General features: G+C 38.7%; 2 protein-coding genes across 4 annotated transcripts in view; one reads left to right on the top strand and one right to left on the bottom strand.

Annotated features, from left to right (window-relative positions):
• Positions 1 to 809: 809 nt before the first annotated feature.
• On the top strand, positions 810 to 7130 carry GJB7 (gap junction protein beta 7). Of its 2 annotated transcripts, XM_057380716.1 has the most exons (3): positions 810 to 1525; positions 5079 to 5091; positions 7008 to 7130. In XM_057380716.1, exons 1-3 carry the CDS (start codon positions 831 to 833, stop codon positions 7128 to 7130), a joined length of 831 nt encoding a protein of 276 aa, XP_057236699.1. In that variant the 5' UTR covers positions 810 to 830. The 2 variants fall into 2 exon arrangements, with proteins under 2 accessions (XP_057236699.1, XP_057236698.1); XM_057380715.1 differs by lacking the exons at positions 5079 to 5091; positions 7008 to 7130 and having other exon boundaries at positions 810 to 2416.
• The window catches only part of ZNF292 (zinc finger protein 292), a 50564-nt gene continuing 35722 nt past the window's right edge, over positions 6668 to 21509 (bottom strand). The window contains exons 5-8 of one of the 2 annotated variants that reach the window (XM_057380713.1): positions 21304 to 21506; positions 18470 to 18606; positions 17139 to 17280; positions 6668 to 15406 (exon numbers count right to left, since the gene is read on the bottom strand). In XM_057380713.1, the coding sequence (XP_057236696.1) occupies positions 8249 to 15406; positions 17139 to 17280; positions 18470 to 18606; positions 21304 to 21506 (7640 nt within the window). In that variant the 3' untranslated portion in view covers positions 6668 to 8248. Of the gene's footprint in view, positions 15407 to 17138; positions 17281 to 18469; positions 18607 to 21303; positions 21507 to 21509 lie in introns of those variants that run through there. The other variant, XM_057380714.1, reaches the window with a different exon arrangement.

Raw genomic sequence — 21509 nt, 5'->3', positions numbered from 1 at the left:
GATACCCTCAAAGATCCGCTCAGACCTGGAGATGGGGCCAGGTGCAAAGGTGACTGCATATTCTTGGTGGGTATCTCAGGTCTTCTTTTCACTCTGATGAGTCTCACTGCCAGTGGCTCCTTAGGCAGCTCCTCCAAAAGAAGCATCCCAGAGTTAGGACAGGGKAACATTTGTGTGGATAAGAACCTATAACACACACACATACCCACGTATTTTGGAGTTACGATAAGAAATACAACAAGTAAAATCCAATGAAGCGGGAACAGATTTAAAATATTGCACAAGTTTACTCAAAAGTTAAACCACAGACAAAAAGAAATCAATTTGCATTTTTGTAGTCCTTATGGGACACTTGGCTCTTACGCATAAATTTGAAAGAAAAATCTGACTTGACTATGTGTAGTATTTGCATAAATGACAGGGATAAATTGAGTGTATTTCAGTGATAGTGCCAGCTTGAACTTGCCAGAGAAAGCCCTACCTGACAGTCAGGAGACCCTCAGAGAGAACAGGCATGTTTCTCACAGAGGACAGCTTAACAGAATGATTAGACTTCAAAACAATACAATAAAATGCATTTAAACAGCAAATAAATTTTGTTCAATGTATCAGAATCAATAAATTATCAGAAATAAGAACAGCTTGTTGYTCTTATTTAAATGCTTAATAATATTAAATTGCTTTAAAATGCTTAACAATTGCAAATTGTTTCAGCTACTGGTTATATTTCATGTTGAATGAATGTCTCATTTTTCTTCACACCAGAGGAGGCATCTCTCTGATCTTGTGTTTCTTTGATACAGCATTTCCTTCTTTCCTTGAAGAAAAATATGAGCTGGGCGTTCCTACGTGATCTGCTGAGCGGGGTGAACAAATACTCAACAGGAATTGGAAGAATTTGGGTAGCTGTCGTGTTCATGTTCCGCTTACTGGTTTATGTTGCTGCTGCGGAAAACATCTGGAAACACGAACATGATGAATTTGAGTGCAATATCAAGCAGCCTGGTTGTGAAAATGTCTGTTTTGACCATTTTTTCCCTGTCTCTCACATCAGACTTTGGGCTTTGCAATTAATCATGGTCTCCACCCCTTCACTCTTGGTTGTCTTTCATGTTGCTTACAGAGAGAACAGAGAAAAACACCACAACCAGAAATTTTACAGAAATCCAGGAAAGATAGATGGTGGATTGCTGTGYACTTACTTAATCAGCCTCATTTTAAAAACAGGACTTGAAATAGTTTTTCTTGTTCTGTTTTATAAATTGTACAATGGATTCAAAATACCACRTCTTGTGAAATGCGACATAAAACCATGTCCAAATACCGTAGACTGTTATATTTCCAAACCCACAGAGAAGATGATTTTCCTCTATTTTCTGGTGGCAACTTCATGCCTCTGCATCGTATTAAATCTAAGTGAACTGAGTTATCTGATTTTCAAATACTCCATAAAATGTTATCTGAAGAGACATGTGAAGAAACAGCAAGGCTCAAAAAGCGATTGCTGCGAATCAGAACTCATCAGGTACAACAGAGCAGCAGCTGCAGGACAATTCCACAACAGTTCCTCATCTTTGCCTCTGAATATGCAAGATGAACATGAAAAACCTTCCCCGCTGACTTGAAAGAAGGCTGGAGACCACCCTCCCATTACACATGCTGTTTTTGACAAATTGCTTTTCCAAACACTGCTTTGCAGAACTGAAAGGATAGTTACATAGGAAATACTGTTTCTCTATTARTTTCCCATTACTTGAGCTGCTAAATTCAGTTACATTATGTATGTCATACATAGAATAATCGAGATCTTTTCATGCTGAAACAAGGAAAGTAGAAGTCTGAGAATTCCATGAAGCTTTAATATAAACACAGATGCTTATGATAAATCATGCAGAAACAATTGCTCAAACAGTTGTGTACTGAATATTACACAGAATTGCTTTGGTACAAGCAAAAAGAGCTTTTTATATGCAGAGATAGGAAGAACCTGGGAGTGATAAGTTGAACATTAAGGGGATGTACAGCATTTGCCATGTGGGTGGATCAGATYTGGTAACTGTTGAAATGGCAGTGGGAAAGTGCTGGCAGAGTGACAGCTGGTGCCTTGAAGGGAGCTGCATAGTCATTGGACTACTACAAAACATCTCAAAAAATGAAAAAAACTAAGAGGTAGACACATCTATTTTAGCCCATGGTGATAAAGACAGATTTGGTTATTTAGCTGTTTGTGGAGCACCTTCTTCTGGAATGATCTGAGCCCTTACTGTTGTTAGGGTATTAATCTTCAGAAAGCATCCTTTAAGAAAGGCACTTGCCCAAACTTGTGCAAGCAGCATATAGCAGGGTATAGAGTTAACTTCTGGTCACCTGCACCAAGCAGCTCCCAAGTCATCAGACTTGTCTTCTGATCTGTGGTTGTGACATTTAAATCRACAGATCATTCCCACTTGGGTAGGATCTGAATAGAGAAATGCAGACCACACCATATGGCGGAACAGTAGCCAGTGGTCCCTAGTATTAAGTAGCCTAGAATGTGGTCCCTTTAGTAAGGCTGATAATACAGTTACTCCTTCAATAGATTTCTCTGCTGTAGAAGAACATGTGAAATCTAAAAATGTGAAAAGCCTCCAGTAGAAACAAGGTAAAAAGAGAATMATCTATTCCCTCCCCCAAAATTTCAAAGGATCTCTTAAACACCACACATCTCTGCTCTTTTTCATGTGTGTTGTTTGGGCTAACAGGAAAAAGGGAGAGAAATTAGCTAAGATGTCTCTTCTGTTGAGCCCAGGCTTCTAAGACAATGGAAAGTAGTGCCTTAAAAAACTTTTTTCAGGGTAGTGTTCTCTTTCTGTTGCTGGAATGAAAGACCTTGGGACATACATCCAGTACTGAGCCTGATCAAAATGCACTGTTTAAAGAAAAACACCAACTAAAGTGGAGCTGCCTGAATGCCTAATTTTATTGTTCATACCAAGATATGGAGGAATAAGCAGTAGCAAAAGCATGTTGACTAATTTTTTTTTTTTTACTTGGGCCCCATCTGGTCCCCCAGCTTTGGTTACAAAGCATTACATTTGTAAGTAGAAGTTACAGAACTTTAGGAACCAATGAACAAACTATGAACTTTTGATGGCAATTTTCAGGGTTAGGTTTGTTGTCTTTTTTCCCTAAAATAAACATACTTTTCTATAAACCTACTCTACTAAAATATGGAAAGATATTTGGTGCTGCTGAACTTAGCAGTGAAAACAGTCCCTCAGACACCAGCTTGYCAGCTTATGGACAGTAAATTTTAAATCCTGAGTGATGCTGAATCAGTGCTTATATAGAGATAAGGCGCTTTGCAAGATTCAGAACATTTTCTGTTAAACCTCTACATATACGGAGTGTAGCTCATGGCAGAAATGCAATTAGAAAGTATTTTACAGGTACTGGACAAAACCCACCAAAGAATGCATGAAGCAAAACCACCGCCATGAACCCTGTGAAACTACAATGCCACAGCTTAAGTAACTGAGAATTAAAATAAGGGCAACACTATCAAAGGAAAAAATWTTTCAAAAATATCTGGATTTTAATAATTGAGGACAGATTTTTAAGAGCMCATTAATGAAAAAATATTTATTCACTGTTTTTAAAGTAGGGTTTATCTGAGAGAAAATGAAGCAAACACAGTTTAGCCAACACAGGTTTCTGATAAAATTAGTGTATTAGCTGCTCTCTAATGAAAAAGTGTATTAAGTCAGGGCTTGAAKGGTTTTAAAGCATTCCCTAAAGTTCTGTGGCTGGTCAGAGATTCCCACTTAGATCAAAAATTTTCCCATGAAACAAAAACTCTAAATCTTTGGAATGTATATTCAAAGTTTTATTTTTAATTCTATCTTCCAACAGCCAAGAAATGATCAGTAAATTTCAAAATCAACATTCTGAGTCTAGGAGGATAATTCAATTTTGACAAAGCCAGTACCTTACATAAGAAATATTCTGAAAAATTATTATTATGGACCAACTCCACATAACCCGACTTACTTGCAGCAAATCACCAAGTAGCCTTCACATCATGTGCTGCAAAATGTGTTTGACAGGGCTACTAATGAAAAGGAAATAACCATCACTTAACCTGAGAAGAACAGAAACAAATTCATCTGCTTTCTGAACCCTTGCTCTTGGCAACCATTTGGTCTTTTACTGGCTCCTTCCCTTTCCCCACTTTTACATGCCTTTGTCCTCCGTCTAAGTTTCACTCATCCATGCACTCCTGAAGGCATTTGCTATTACATTTTTGGTTCAAATGAGTTTACAGGTTTGGTCCCTAAGCTTCTGAGTTACTCAGACAACATCTGAAAAAATTTAACTCAAGTGCTATGTTCCACAAGGATATAAGCAATTGATAGAAAACTAATCTGAACCCATACTGTAACGGAGAAATAACATGATCACTGCATGTACATTCATACAAAAATATTTACCTCATTCATATTTCAAAACATCCCTGCAAACATCAAAAGACCCATGTCTTACACAGACTCTCATTTTCTTTAAAACCCAAGTAAGTTCCTTGCCTTGGGACAGAAGGTTTGAAAAAAGACACAGAAAAAAAACCAATTCCCTATTTACTGATAGTTTCTTCCCTCTACTCCCTTCTCCAGTATCAGTGGCCCCATCTCCCAGCCCTCTAATTGTATCATCTCCATACCAAGGCTCCAGGCTGGGCTGAGGCAGGGCATGAACAGCTTCTCCAGCTCAGGGACCTAAATCCCAGGGTAGCCTGTCCCTGCCCACACCACTGGGAGCCCCAGCCAACTAATTCTTTGGCACAGAAACGAATTGCAACAATTAGTCAACTACTCTCCCCTCACTTGATTCAACAMCTGATTCCAGTGTTACTTGTACAAGTATTGCGCACTTTCTATCCAACAGCCATAGACTGAATGTCCCAGTGTAATTCTCTAGAACCCACAGGGCCCCCGTGTTGCTGAGAAGAGCCACCCTGAAACACGTGGGGACAAACCCACAACTCTTATTTACACTGAATTAGGGCTCAGATAACCGCAGCTTTCTTTATRAACATAGTTGAGCACCAGAGAAGCAGTCAGTTTAACGGTATCTTTCCATGACAAAACAGTCCATACTCTGCATGCAGATAGACTCCTCAATTTGGYTGCTTCCCCATCAGCAACTGCTGCTTTAGCCAGCACATTCCTGATGGCAACAAGRGGTTTAAAAGGAAGTGCCTTTGCTTGAATGCTGCAGTTAATGGGTGTCAGTTCTAGAAYGCAGAGTTCTGGACACAGAGGAAGATGCACAAGGCAGAAGACAGAGAAGGGCTCGGCCCAAGGGCTGAGAGCACGTGCGGGACACCCTGCAGGCTGAAGTGCTGCTGGTACAACCGGGCTTCGCCACCTCAGAGCCCCATTCCAACCAGCAGCCCCAAGGGCCAGCGTGTGGCTTCAGGCCCCAGAGAAGCTGCCCATCCAGGCATGCTCTGACTGTTAGAGGATGGCAGGTCTTCTGTATCACCCAAGGTAAAACATCTAAATAAAATCAACCAATTTATTTCCTTGGGAGTTTCTGTAGGTGGCCAACACCAAACTAGAGTGCCCTCTGCAGTCTGTGACATTTTAAATCAGACCCCGTCTTTGATACCCCACTTTAAGTTTAAAGTAAGCTTGTTTTTTAAAAAGGAGTAGCAAACCCCTTAGTAGCTTACCTGTAGGACAGGCTGTCAGTAACCACCTAAAAGGGAGGRTGCCATGGAAGGTACTAACTATACTGGTACAGCACCTGCTTTAAGTGGAYAGATGGAAATGAGACAGTATTAAATACTTTATTTTCAGAAACTCAGACCCAAATCAGAAATTATTTCCTGGGTATTTATGACTTTGAAATTTTTATCCTTTTTTAAAATAGTGTTCTAGTATAGCACTGTGTAGCTAAATAGTTGTATGCTATTCTCAGTCCAAGAACTGCAAATGATACAGTATCAATCATCAGGAATGTTGAAACTATCCAACTCACACAACACAAACATTCTTCTAAAGACTAACAGTTGCGAGGTCAGTGGTTAGGTAGGGCTGAAAGCAAGAGAAATCAGGCGAACYTTGTGGATCCCCTGCAGAGGATGTCTGCCCTCTTTCCCCCTGCAGAAGTTCCCTCTACAATCACCGTGGCTGGTATTCAAGAGAAGCTCCATTCAAGGGGACCAGCGGCCTCGGCAGGTAGAACATGGCACCATGTACTTGTAATGATTATAATGATCACTCCTAGAGTCAAAATGCAAGGGTTTCTTTTGGTTTTATCATCTTCAGACCGCACCTTTGATTTACTAACTTGGCAAAATTATCAGTTTAGTCACTTGAGAGGGATGGAAAGTGAGAGGAGCCAACGGGCTCTGTTCAAATGGAAGCACGGGCTTTCTGTGAAGGTAAGCAATTTAGCACCATGTAGCAAACCAAGGGCTGTGCCCAAGGTGAAATGCTGTTGTCTTTCTGCTGTTTCATACATAATCCACTTCATTTGGTTGTAGGAAGGTGCCCTCTGCACTGATATTCAGGAAAACTGTCAGAGATTCCAGGTGAATATCTTATGAGCAATCAAGTGTAGCATTTAATGCAAAGCTTTACATGGCAAGAGAAGTTGATAGAAAAAAAACGAAATCCAGCCAATCTCACCCAAGATAAAGACTATTTTATATTACTGAAGGTAGGTCACATCCAGTAACGAGAATAATCCAAGAAAAATTTTTGGTACCACACAATCCAGCTGGCTGAGTCAAACATAATCACACATGAAAACCAACACTGAAGATTCCTGGGTACTGACAGCTCCCACCAATGCATTCACACTTTTGGTTACTCAACAAATGGGATACCTGTCATTTCAGTTAGCAGCATACAGAGGAATTGCTCCAATCCCGGGCACTACAAGCAGCACTGCTTCTGAGGCTTGTTCCAGTGTGAAAAAGAGAGGTTGTGAGAGTGGTGCCACATACAGTCAGCAAGAGGCAGAAGAGCGCAGAGGGAGCCTATGCCACCAACAGAGCACAACCACCGAGTTTCTCTGTAAGATCACAATCTCACTTCCCATTCAGAAAGTGCCTTGTTTATTTAGTTTATAATGGTATGGCATAAGGACTTGTGTATTTTATAGATAGATACCAAACTGGTATTATCAAAATAAACCATCTGTTTTATAAACCCACTATTTACAAAAACGGTTTTTGAAGTTTTTTTGTTTTGCTTTGTTTTTTTAACAAAAATTAAACTATACACCAATCTAAGTTACAGAAACAAAAATAACCTTTATAAGATCACATGTATAAAACAAGAAATGAAATGTGTTTTTATTTAAGGCAATACTGGGCTACTTCACAAATCACCACCTCAAATATATACACTGCTCCACACTACTAATTTTCTATCACATTCACAACGGAATCTTTAATACCAAATATTGTTTTAAATCTTCAATGTAGCAAACTATTTTTATTCACATTTCCATTTTTATTATGGAATCATAAATGCTTTGTATCCAATTAAAAGCAATGAAAAATGTAGCTATAAGAAAACTATTATATTTATGTGTTAACTACATAGGAATATCATCCATAGAYACTGGATGTTAAAATTTACAAAAATGAGGGTGTGTCAGTATGTTTAACCTATGAAATGTGATCTTATCCAGCTTTTCTTCTGTAAATAAATGTTTTATGCAAAATAAACTGGATATGGCAGACTTAGCTAGCTTTAGTTCAAAAGTTCTTAATTTAAAATGATTAAAGGAGAGTTTTAAAAACTTGCTCACTTAGTTACAAATTAAAATTCTGAATATAAATGTGTCATTTAATAGTTTAGACTTACAGACTGCTGGTGGCAGCAAATGATTTACAATAATAAATATATACAAAAAATGTATCTACAAATAAAGAAAACTGTTATACATGATAAGTAACCTGGTGAAAGATACCAATCACAGACAACTCACAAAGATTTAGTTTATGGAAAGGACAATCTGATAGAAAGTTGAGGTCTTGATCAAGTATTTACAAAACTGAAGCAATTACTCTGTTCATCAAGTCCCATAGGGATAAAAACAAATAAGACATTTACATGACTCATGTCATGTTTTTTGCTAGATTAAATCACTTCAAAATAAAAGAGCTCCACAGTTACTAGCATGCTTGATGGCTTCCTATTCAAAATAAATTCTATTACAGGTCACCGTTAAACATATTAGGTTTTCAGTATCTTTATTCCCCTTCCTCAGTACCCAAAACAATTACTTTTGCAACTATAACCTCTGGATTATCCTCCCAGCGTCCTTCAAGCTTTCTCAAACTGACAACAGGTTTCATTTCCTGAAGTTGCTTCAACACCCGCTCAGTGCAGTCTTTAAGAGTCTTGTCTAACACTATCTTTACATTATCACCACAAGGAAGCCGTGATGGGTTGGCAAACGGTACAAGGGTTTCAGTTTCAGAACACGACCAAGTGACATTATCACTTGCTACGGGGGCCTTCTCGCTGGCTTTCCGTGAGTTCGAATGGGATCCTTTTTTGGTTCCGCCACTATGGTACTCTCTTTCAGTGTTTTTCTTTTGCTTCACAGCAGACTCTTCCAGGAACTTGAGGAACGACACTTCAAAACCCATTGGTTTGAATGAGCTCCAGTCAAAAGCAGCAGGTTGCTCTTCAGCTGTCTGAATGGCAACAGCAGTCTCTTCCTCCTTGTGCAGGCTACTCACGTCACTGGGCAGTGCTTCCTCTGTTTTCTCGGCTCTCTTTCTCTTATTCTGAGATAAATTTTTTTCTTTATTTGCCCTTTTCAAGTTGTTTGATTTTTGCTTCTCTGAGGGGCAGGAGCTGGTTTCCTGCAAGTCACTATTTACACTGGAAGATTTTTTTGCTTGATTTTCAGCAGTTGAACAATCCTCATTAATTAGTTTAGTAATGAATAGTTCTGTCAGTTCATCCACTTCATCCTTCTCACCTTTCTCAGTTTCCTTTTGTGGTAAGGTAGTTGTGCTTGAATCATTATTGCTTGCTATTGAACTCGGTTCAGGTTCTTTCACATCAGTCTTTTTATCAGTTTCCTCTTGCTCACAAGAGGCTTCCTTTGCTTGGGAGACAGAGTCTTTTTTAGATACAATAAGAAGATCCCTGTGTTGGGAAGTAAATGCTTTGGACAGCTTGTGACATTTATAATGCCTTATTATGTTACTTTCACTTGTGACTACAGAGGAACATCCCTTTATCATACACGGATACTGAGTTATGAACCTGCTTGTACATTCCGATAAGGCATCACTTCTGGTCTTTATGAAATACACATACTTGCCGCGTTTCAGTGAATAAGCCTTATTTTCTTGAACCTGTATTTCTTTTGAGTTTTGGTTTTCCAAGTTCACATTTTTCTTTCGCTTTGCTTTCACTGACAGCCTGTTACCTTCTTTTCCTGATCTGAGTCCTCTCTGTTTAGACTTCAATGGTTTCTCCTGATTTGCTTTGCTGGAAATGTTTTCCTGGCCTGGTGTCAGTCTCCTGGGTCTTATTAGATGATCTTTATGCCTGTCATTATGTTTGTTAAAAATATGCCGCAATAGGTTAGACCTAGTGGCATAAATACGATCACAGCCTTCACAGTCACATTTGAACAGGCCGTCATCTTCTATTTTACTCGGCTTTATCTTAACACTGTGATCTGTCTCAAGATGCACAACATAGTTAAGATACGCTGTAAACGAAGACTTACACTGAGACTGGTCACAAAAAAACCTTCCTACCTCTGGGGCTGATTTCATATTTCCAATTTCCTCTGGGGTCATGTCATGAAGCCTCATATAATGCTGTATCAAGCTGGTAACTTCCTGGAAGATGCGAGAGCAGTCACTCACCTCACACCTGAACTCTCTAACAACAGGTTTGGTTTCCACCTCCTCATGTTCCTCTTTGCCTTGCTCATTCTCCTCCTCCGCTTCAGGAGAGAAGGCAGGGAGATCTGATTTGTGCACAGCTTGGTAATGAAGAATTAGGTTTTGTTGTATCGTGAAAGCTGCAAAGCAGCCCTGATGGACGCACCGATATGGTCTGTAAGGGCTGTATCTAGTGGGAAACTCCAGAGATTTTGTCACAGGCTTCCTACCATTCCTCTCTTCTTTTTCCTTCCTGTACTTCCTAGCCTTGCGTACTTTGGCTTGTTCCTGCGTACTCTCAAATGATGCTGCATTATGCTGCTCCAGTGGAACAGAAACCAGCTGGGGAGGTTTTTCTAGTCTTTCAGAAATACTGTTTTCTGGTAGAAGCTTTTCCAATACTTTTACAGGCTCTACAACTTCCTTTATYTGAGTTTCTTTGACCAGTGGAGCTACAGTTTTGTTTTCTATTACTAGTGTCTGCACAGCTTTTATTTCAACAGGCTGTGGGGCTGTGTTTACAGTTTCATTTTGAGATCTTCTGCCATAAGGCCTCTTAATTTTTAATTTTACCATCTCCTCTGTCGTAAAATGATGTACAAGCTGACAGTGTGCACGGAGATTAGAGTTCCTTGTGAATGTTTTTGGACAGGTAGCTACAACACATTTGAATGGGGCATACTTCAGTTGATGTTTCTTTATTTCTAGTATCATTTCTGGAGTGTACTGATGGATCTTGCCATAGTGTTTAAATAATGCGTCTTTTGTCATAGCACTATAATTGCAGCCAGGATTCTGACATACAAAAGGTTTATTGACTCTATCACTGAACTGAATGTTACTTGCCTCTGGAGATAGCTGGATGAGGGGTTTATTTTCAGTTGATACAACAGGAACTGCTGGTGCTAGCTTATCTGCTAGAGGACATTGAGAAACACTCTCAGATATGTGAATGGGAGAATCATCTTCTAGCTTCAGTTTTTGCAAGCCTTCCAAAACTTCTGATATTTGAGTCTCAACCTTTTGAGATGTCTCAGACACAGCAGAGCTACCCTTCGCAGCAGTAACATTCCCTGTGCGCACAGACAACTGTGTAGAAGTGGGCAGTTTTACACTAAGTGCCGAATTTTCTGAAGAAGACAGTGTGTTATCTGCTTGCAAGTTCTGTCCTGAAACAGCAACAGCATCCTGAATTTCAGTTTTCACCTCAAGTATCTGTGAATTCATAGCAGTTTTAATTATTTCCAGGGTTTTCTCAAAATTCTGCATAACAGTGTCTTGTGAAATCTGTTCTTCTGAATTTCCCTGCACACGAGAATTTACAGCCATCATTTGGGAATCCCCATTTTCAGTTTTTACTGTTAAAGGGGGCAGAACTGTATGAGCCTCGAGATTTGTTTTGAAATTCTCTTTGATACTGGCCATGAATAACTGATTGTCAACATTATTGAGTTTTTGCGCAAGGTTTTCCACCACTGCTTGAGAGCCACAATTTGCCARCAAGTTGGACTGAAAACTTTCTCCCTGTATTTGCATGTTTTCTTCAGTGCTTTTGTTTAGAAGACCCATCACTGCTGCATTATTTACTGCTACTTTCTGGGATGTATTGGGCACAAGCAGGGGGGTAGGCGTTTTTCTCTTCCTCTTTGAAGAGCTGGTTCCCTTCTTATTCAAGCTGTTTGATCCTGAATTCTTGGGACTACTTATAACTGAAACTCGTGAACTGTTCCCTGCGAAGTTTTGTGCAGCTGCAGCAGTGTTAGAATATGAACTAGGGCACAAGCCATTTTCAATGGTCTTTAGCATCAAGTCCTCTGTTGCAAAAACAGGCAAACTCTTGCATTCATTTAGTGGAGGAATTTTGGCATTGAGCGTCCTGTTTTGGTCTGTTAGCAGGGTACTGGGATTACAGACTGTCTGCAGCAGAGGAGGCGCGGCCGAGCTGGGTAGAACAGCTGCATTTATCTGAGTTGTACCAGAGACACAACTTGTTGTAACCACACGTGGAAGTACTTCCGTATTATCAAAGGTACTCGGGATGCCTGCAGTTTCCAAGGCTTGTTTTATTATTTGATTACCTTCTTCATTCCCGCTGGTATTAAAGTTAGTCACATTGGCCCGTGGAAATATAGTCTGCAGTGTGGAACGATTTTCAGTGGCAAGTAACTGGAGGAATGATGGATCTTTAAAACATGTCTCTGGATTGAAGGCAGGCTCCTGGGGTTGCTGCAAGTTTAATGAATTTGAAGAAAGAATCATATTGGCAAGCAAAGATTGTCCATTAGCCTGCAGAGCTTCTGGAGAAATTTCTGATCCGTCAAGAGGCTTACAATAAGACCTCTTAGATAAGTGGCCACCAAGTGATCTAGGATTAGTAAAAACTCTGAAACACCTGCTACAGATAAATTTACCATCTCTAATTATTGCTGGCCACTTTGCCCGCTTGTTATGTTTTGGTTTCCTTTCTTTGTCATTTGAACTCCTGCCACGATCTCTTTTCACCTTTTCTGAAGCTGGATGTTGAGAACTGGTTTCACTGAAGTTATTTTCATTACTCAGTCGTGAGGGAAATATTTGATCAACACTTTCCTCTTTTGGGAAAGCAGTAGGGTTTCCTTCTAGTTGCAAAGAAAAGCTATTTGTGTTATTTTCCACTTGTGAGAAGACTGAATTTGGAGGATTCTCTGCTGACGAAGGAAAGAGAGACATTGGACCGTTTTCTGCCGGCAAAGGAAGAAAAGGATCTGAACCACCATCGATATTCAGAGGCATAACCGTTTTTGCCAGATCATCCAACTGGGAAGGTAAGGTTGCAGCAGACAAATTTTCCATTTGTGAACATAAAACACTCTCAGGTTCWCTTTTAATACGAGTAGACAAACTTGGATTTATGACACTTTCCACTACAGGCAACATAGGATTGGCTAAATTTTCTAGRTGGGTTGGGAAAAGAGTACTTGAGACATGTTGCACTTGACTGGAACAGGTGGCATTCAAATTTGACTTGTTCTGTGCAGCAAAAMCAGCACCACTGGAATTGCCCACTTGTGATGGCATAAGATACAMAATCTTCCCATCATTCGGCACATTTTGCAGACTGCTGGATTTTCGCGGTTTCTTATTTCTACGCTGCATTTTGAAAGCAGCATATTCATCAGGGTGTGCTGCCTTCATGTGTTTGCCAATGCTCTGTGATGAATTGTACGTTCGAGTACACCCCTCGACCTGACAATTAAATTTCTGAACTGGGGCTGCTGGTGACACAGCGGGAACTAAAGAGCTATTTATGTTAGGCTGTGATGGAATAAACGTAATACTTTCTAAAGTTTTTAAAGGCAGGTTATATAGATTAGCTGCAGCTTTAATACTGTCTTCAATTTCAAGTTTGGAAATGGGTACACCATTTCGATACCCTGTCTGATTCTGCATGCTGAATGGATTTACAATGCTCACTTGTCTTTCTAAGCTTTTTGATTCAAGGGCTTCTGGTTTTAATGTGTCTGAGGTCACAGAAACAGTTTGMATATTATGAGTCTGACTGAGACAGTCTTCTTCCTTTCTCTCTTGGAAAGCTGGAAGACAAGCATCAACTGATGGGCACAACTGCTGGACTCCAGATTTAGTGGTATCTACTTTACTGGCACTAGCAGCCAATTTACCTCTTTTTACAAAGTTATCYCGGATCTTCTGGCTAACAACAGACAGCTTAATGCTGCCTACTGGAACTGTCTCTTCGGTCTTCACTGAACCCACAGGAGACTGCTCTGAACCAGCATTAGGCAAGGAATTGCTTTGCTGCAGTACACTCACTGATGCATTTACATTTTCATTCCCTACTGGTTCTGCTTTGATTTGGTTCCAGACGTTTTCTCCTTCAATTAAACTACTTTGATTTTCAGCTGAAGTAAATGTCAATTCCTCTTTAACTGCAACTCTGTCAGTACTTTCATTAGCTTTAGAAGGCTGACTAAGACTGGGCTGATTAATTTGGTTTTCAGGCTGCGCTTCTTTCTCAGGCTGCTTATTGTGATCCTCAGTGTGCTTTTCCAGTTCATTCTGTGAGCGGTACACCTTTCCACAGCCTGCTACTCTGCAGGTATAGGTATTATAATGTTGTGCTTCATGATCATAGAGTAAATAGGCTTCAGAAAACACTCTGCCACATTTGGGAAACATACACTTAGCTCTGAAAACTTGATGCTCTCGCCTATGTGTCAGTAGCTCAGCGTAACTGTTAAAGCCAGCCTTACATTTCATCTGTATGCAGATATAAGGCTTACTGCCACAGTGCATTTGTAAATGATCATTCAGGTGAGTTACACTCACAAAATGTCGTCTACAGTACTGGCAAATCACTTTTTTGCTCTGCATTTCAAGAAAACGTTTAGCTTCTTCATTATCTTTATGGCCCTTTGCATGTGCTATTAGATTTTTAAAATACTTAAATCCTTTTTTACAAAGTGTTACAGGGCAGGTGAATTCATTAACAGGGGGTGGCTTTTGAACTGGCACTATCTCTGGTATGTAAGGTTTATCTCTGTCATCATTTTCATCATCTGARCCGTCATTATCATTAAACACAATGAAGTCTGTTGAATAGAGACTGTTCTTCTTAATGGGTCGCTGCTCCTGTTTGGATACAGAGTTAATTTTCTGATTATCACTGGCAGTTGCAATTTTAGGAGGTCTTCCCAGTCTCCTCAGTGGTTTCATAGCAGCCAATCTCTCTTTGCTGGATTTTTTCACATGCAAAGTTACATGGGGAACAAAATTTTCTTTAGAACTAAAATTTTGGGCACAAATAGGGCAACTGTAAATTCCATCTTTATAATGTTTTTGTGCATGTCTAACTATTCTATGACCTAGGAATTCCTTGTCGCATAACACACAATACTGCATGTAAGCTTGCCAGTTCCTAAACCTAGCTGATATGAACCCCCTCTCTCTCAGTTTTTTTATTTCTCTCTTTTTCTGCTTTTCATCTCTGATACCCCTAAGAAGGCTCGTAGCGTCATCAATGCCAGCAAGCCCATTCAGAGAAGTTTCTTTATTGTCTTCTTCACCATCCTCAACCTTCTCATAAACTTCACTATCGTTTAGTTCGTCTATGGATGACACGATAGATGCCTCCTCTCCCATAAGTGCCAGACATTGACGCTTTAGAGTTTTCCAGTCCCAGAACTCTGGATCAAAAGGCCACTGAGTTTTCAGTACAAGTARGAGCTCACAGCGCAAAGAATTTGGTATTGGAAGATTCTCTTCATCATACTTCTGGTCAGGCTGATTATAAAGCATTTCAACAGCGTAATACGCATCCACAGTGGGTTCCAGAAGAAATTCACTTAGTTGACAAGCACGTTTGACCTCCAAATCATCTGGAAGCAAACAGGAGATAGTCTTGCAAATAGATATCTTGACATCTGCATTTTCACTGGATTCCAAGCGCAGTGCTTTCACACACAGTTCAATGCAGGTTGCAAGTCCAGCACCATCAATCTGTAAAGCAAGACTAATTTTAGTAAGTCAGCTTATTATGACTCTTTCTACRTTTTTAAGTAAAGATGTCATTACTCAATCCTATCAGAAAATCAGAAAAAATGCACCTGTGGTTCACAGTAATACTTTCTACCCTAAGAAACACAATGGATTGTCTTCAGACGCTACTCCTTAAGTTGCATAATTTGTCTTCCTGCTACTAAAAAAATGTGGAAGTTTACATACAACTAAAAGACAAATTAATTGTATGTTCTGTCTAGTTTGAGAACTTTGGGACTGTATGTTAGAGGCATTCAGTTTATATTAGAGCCCTATTAAGCCTTTTCCTTGGAATAAAGCCTGCAGTTGTGCCACAGGTATTTGAGATGAGCTTCTATGAAACACCAACTTAACAATGGGTAGAATTCAGATGGTAAAAATCRCTGCAGGTAAAGAAAAACATGTGATCTACAGAAAGATTTGGAGATCACTTAAGGTAAAAGGTTTATTTTGTTTTTTAAAAGTTATGTCATTTCAAAGTCAATTGACCTCAGCTGAACACTGAAAAGCTTMAGTCCAACTGAAAGTAGTAAGTATGTTTTGTTAAATGTTCCATAATTTACATGTTCTAAAGGTCATGCGGTCTTTACTCATTCATACCCTCAGGCAACACCATTTACATTTACATCCACTTTACAAGCTCTTCATGCTGCCAAGGAYGCACAAGAGAGGCAGCGGCATGCATGAGAATAAAGTCCAGCAAATTTATGAATGCACAAGTCTACTACCTATGTGATTTCAATTTCTGCCAACAATTAAATGATCAAATTCTCACTGGAGAAAAAAAATCAATATGGCATGGAGCAGGCAGAGATCTTAGTATCACAAGACTCTGTGAAAGTTATTTTCCTCCCCCTCTCTAATTCCAATTTATTTCAGATCTTTTTGAGGAAAAAAAAATCTTTCAATTTAGAAGTCCATGATTAACCATACCAGAACACTGAAAAAGGAAAACAGCAATTTTTTATGCTTAGAATTAATATCCTGACTTACAGAAATCCTCGTAAGAGTTCAATTTAGCTATCAACATTAAATATTGCAACTACTAAGGAAACTAAGAAAATTAGATTACAAGGTTAGCCGAGAGAGACGAGAAGAGTTTTAATACAACATTGGATCTAAGCCCACAAATGACAAGTATTTAATTTGTAAAAATAAACTGCATTTACAAGTGGCAATTCAAAAGGTTTTGGGTTGTTGGGGGTTTTTCGTGTAGTTTTATTTYTCTTTCTAAACCTGTCGTAACTTTCCTTTCTTATATATTTGTACACACCCTTCATTTCCTTTCCTCCTAAGCTTGTCCTCTCAATTTTCTGTAATTTTTGAAATACGGAAAATAATGGTGAGGAGTGTTAGGGCCTGCTTACACAAAATACCACATTTAGAGCACATGGGCAAACCTAGAGGCTATAACCTCACCTTTAAGTATTTTCTAAATTTCAGTTGYGGCATCAAGCTTTTCTGTTTAAACCCCCTCTTTTTTCCAAAGGAAYAAAAGTTTTCATGATTCAAAGGGAATCAACTTATAATTCACCTGCACAAAGTATTTGCTATGGCCTTTCCTAAAACCAATTAGGATTGCCCCAAAGTTGATGCTACACAGAAAGACAGGATGCCCATGAAGCTTTCGTAAATTTTCCTGATTACAGTTCCATTAAAAGTGCCAAAAATATTCTTTCAGGAGTATCCTTACCTCTGAATTAATTACTTTTATCAGGAAGAAAATGTGATAAACAGTCTTAGTTAACACAGAAAGTTGMCGACATCTCTCTAGATACACTTGAATAGAAGGCTCTACCCTTTGCTGCAGTTTACTCCAGAAAAGAGTCAGTTCCCTAGAACAAGAGAACAATATTTCAGGGCCATCAACGMAACCACTAATCTGATCACAAGAAATACAAGGCTAAGAACAGTTTCCATTTTGTCTTTGGGATAGGAAAAAATCTGAAATTTATTCACACCTTATCTTACAGAGAAAAGCTTTCATTAAAATACCCACACTATTAAGTATCTAAATTTTAAAATTATGATAATGACTCTATTTCAGAAGGAGAGTTTAGAATAAAATCAGTATTTCTACAATTTATGCTGCATAATTTACTCGTGATGGTCTTGAAAAAAGGAAAGTCTTGCACAGAAGCTTACTATTCACAGATTGGAATTGTGTACTTCTGAAGTCCTAGTAATTACTAACAGCTATAGAAGACTGCCTTTTCTCTSTGGTAGATATGTTTTTTTCTAAAGCTGCTCTGCTGTAAGAGCTGAATGTGACTGTTATTTAGWGAGAAATTTGCCCCCAAAGCCAAACAGCACCACTGTATCTACATCATCTCACTCATTCATGCCTCAGGTGCAAATAGCCAAGAGTACCTAGTACTTTGTGGAATGGTGCAACCCCAAAACTAGCAGAATCTCTCAAAGCAAAATCCTGCATTAGCATTTTCTTCTGCTGCTGCACATAAAACAGAGATAAACAAAGCCAATTCTTCAGGAATTGTACAGGTTTGCTAGTTAGTAGAAGGAAATTCAATCCCTAAGAGCCCAAATATCTGCCAAAAAAGACCAGTTATTTGTTCCCACATTAATGAAAGCAAGCCCTAAACAGTAAGTACCTTCATCTAAGTTATTATTGTAGTTACAGTAGTAGTAAAGAGCTCCTTCYTTTCTAAGCTTGTTAGCAAAACAAACACTGTGTTATTACAGGTCAGAAGGAATAGTACTTACATATTAAATGCTGACATATAACTGACCAATTGCCTACAGAYATTAAATTTCTTATTTCTACAGAAAAAATATTATCCAGCTATGGGTATTTGCCTCATCATACATACAGTCTTCAAATTCCTGTAAAGGATGCTGATCTTGCAAAATCCTCTTTTCTTTTCTTTTTTAGCTTTCCAAGTGTCTTAATGTCCTTCCAGTTTACCTCACAGATTTTGTCACCTAAAGAAGGTTAACTTATATATCTTCCCCAGACTAAGTTTTTGTTCCTAGATTCAAGATTCAAACAAGATTCAAACTCACCAGGCACAATACATCTCCCCTTGCTGCAGCTGACGAGATAGAAATGCTGCACATAGAATTAGAGCACTTTTTTCATCTCCATCAGATTCCAGGTTACAGATCATTTCTAGAGCATCTTTGCAATCTACTTCTGCAATCTAGAAGGGAGGAAAGAGAAGAAGAACAAGGCTAAGAAAGTGGTATCATTTTCRGACATACAATCATGAGCCTTTGCAAGAATATAGTAATTCAGAACTTTAACAATTGAATAGAGATGAGCTTTAAAGCAAATCAGTACATTTCCAGACAGTGTCAAAACTGATTACGCCACCAGAAAAACTATTTTATTGAAGTGAATATAAACTTGTTTYTTAAGACATATGACTTAGTTTTATCTATTGTTCCAGTCACCTAAGAATTTTGAAGGACATTAATTATTCTTATATATGAGAATATATATATGTGTATATTCACATACATATGATAATTGTGATAAACAGACTTAAAACTTTAAACTGCAGCTTAACACGAAAAGAAAATTTTAATCCAGTTTTTACTTGTCACTGATGTTACTACTGTTTTAATACAATAAGCTGGGTAATTAATGAATCTAAAGTTTAACATGAATGTTCTAGTACTTCTAGAAAAATCAAAGATCTGAAGAAAAGGAAAGCTCTACAGTAAGAAGCAGGCCAATTGAATGCTGTTCTACAAGAAAACTACAGTCTGTACAATACAATTTATTTGTTCAAGTACCAATGGAAGTACTTAGTTTTGTGGCAAATCAAAGGAAAATCACAGCTACCCAGTATTACTAGACAGCTGTATCAGTACTGAATCAGTGCACTTGCTGTAACAACTACTGTCTAATTTGACTCTCAGCAGACTGGTTTGATTACATCATTTAGCGCATCTGGCCAGACATGCTGGTATTTATTATATGACACCAGCAGTTAAAGAATAGCTTGACTATGACAACAGCACTGTTGGAAGTCTCTCTTGAGAAATCCAAGACCACCCAAAGTAAGAAACAGAAGTGTTCACCCAAAAACCCAGCTGGTCTGGCACTCTGGGTAAGGCGACAGCACAGCTGGATTGGGCACCACAGTATCCAGCAATCAAAATACAATTTTGAACAGTACAACTACTTATTTTTACACCGCTAAATGGACACTTTCTAAATATACTAACAGCCTTTCACTGAATGTCATTTGAGGTTTAATAACCTCAAAGTCATYTTCTAAAGAAAACTGCATTTCTTAACATGGAACAGTATAACTGTAAWAGCATTTTGGATTGTAGATCTGCTTTGTTCAGTGCGCCATCTTAGACAGGCATTATGAATTAAAAGCTTAGAGAAGAATATGGCAAACTGAACTTAAAATAAGGGATCTTTYATTCATTAAAAGCTTTTCCAGCCTCTCAGACTTCCTAAGGGCCCCAGTTTCCAATAAACGTGTATATAGGTCCAGCCATGATGTCTGTGAATCTAGTGTATCACACACTGCAGSTCTGAATTCTTCACATTTAAGGAAACTATTAGACTAATCCAAGCTGAAAATTAGCTAAAATGTTACTCTTCTGTCTATTCTGAATGGATATAAAATTTTCCACACTGATAATCTACTTTTTTACAGTCTTTTTTTTACCATTTTCTTATTGTTCTCACACTACAAAATGACTGTCCTTCTCAGYTTGTACGTCCACCTTGACATGTTTATCTGCCTTCTCTTGGGAATACACACACAATCCTTTCAAAACAGTTAATAATACTGCAAACAGTGCTGCAGCTGAAGCAGCAAATCTATGAGCAATCCAAAGCTCAGAAATACCTTAGTTATGTTTTCTCTGATAACCCAGTTTGAACTTATCTGTACATTATGGCATCCAAAGAAACATGGCTAAGCTCGTTCCTTTTGTCCAGGGGATTCACAGTTCATTCAATGAATAAGCCCATTCTGTCTTGGGGCTGAGTAATGAAGGAAGCCTATTTGCAGGGTCATAAATTCCAAGTTCCATTGCATATCTCCAGCAAACAAAGATAAGATTGCACAGCCCTGTTGCAGCCCCTCCTGAGCCTGTTCTGACAGGATCTGCAGCAGCCAGAGCTGGGAGAGCTAGACCAATCCAATCTTAMTGAGCATCTGAAGAACAAGCTCAGTGAGAAGCTCTAATCAGTTCGCATCCCTTTAAGTTCAACTGCAATATGCTTAATATTTAACATAAAAAGATGACAGCAACAAAAAACCAGCAGAGAGACACTGACAGACAAGAAAAGTGACATTTGCTGTTAGTTTTCCTTTAAGGAGGAAAAAAAGCTCAGCAAAAACTTTGGAGTGGGATGAGAAATGAAGATGCCACCTGAAAGAATGCAAAAGAGCAAAGCTGTCATCTCCCCTCTGACTTCTGTATTTAAATTACAAGGAATTTATATTACAACCCAGATCAAATATCTGGTTTCACCTTCAATTGCACCCAGGTATTTGGGTGAAGTTATATTTATTCTCTGAACTGCAAGTAGCATCTAAAGGGCCCCATTCCATGTACTAGGTATACACAAAAAGCAATATGSTTAAAATCCTAAGAGTGGGAAAATTATTAACTTCACCTTACTAATGAGATATGAGGCAGAGGTTTAAAATACTTCAAGCAAAATCGAACACAAAGTTGTGGCACAGTCAAAAAATGCCTACTTGGGTCCTAATAATACACTTCCATGAGTGTTTTGAGTCATTACTACTCAGCTTAAAAGTGACTTGAATGGAAGGAAGAAAAAGAATACAAAAAATATTTTAGATCATTAAAGAAATAAGTCTAAGAAAAAAAAWTCTTAATTATTTTCATTATTTACTTACTTCTTCCATTAGCTTTTCATTTGGTGATCCTGAACAAAGACAGACCAGGTAGGTTTGTTTGAAATTGCCTTTTGCACTGATTTCTGGATGGTCAGAGCAGAGTTTTGCCAGGGCAGTAGCTTGCGTTAATTGCTTTGTTTTCATTAGATGCTTAATACGCATATCCAGCAGGACGGGGCCTTCTGATACTAAAAATTCATTCACTT

This window comes from Malurus melanocephalus, unplaced genomic scaffold (assembly GCF_030028575.1).
Source record: "Malurus melanocephalus ecotype Western Australia unplaced genomic scaffold, MMel_1.1 scaffold_467, whole genome shotgun sequence".
Lineage (NCBI taxonomy): Eukaryota > Metazoa > Chordata > Aves > Passeriformes > Maluridae > Malurus > Malurus melanocephalus.
The sequence above is the reverse complement of the archived record's forward strand: the minus strand, read 5'-3'. Positions and strand labels throughout refer to the sequence as shown.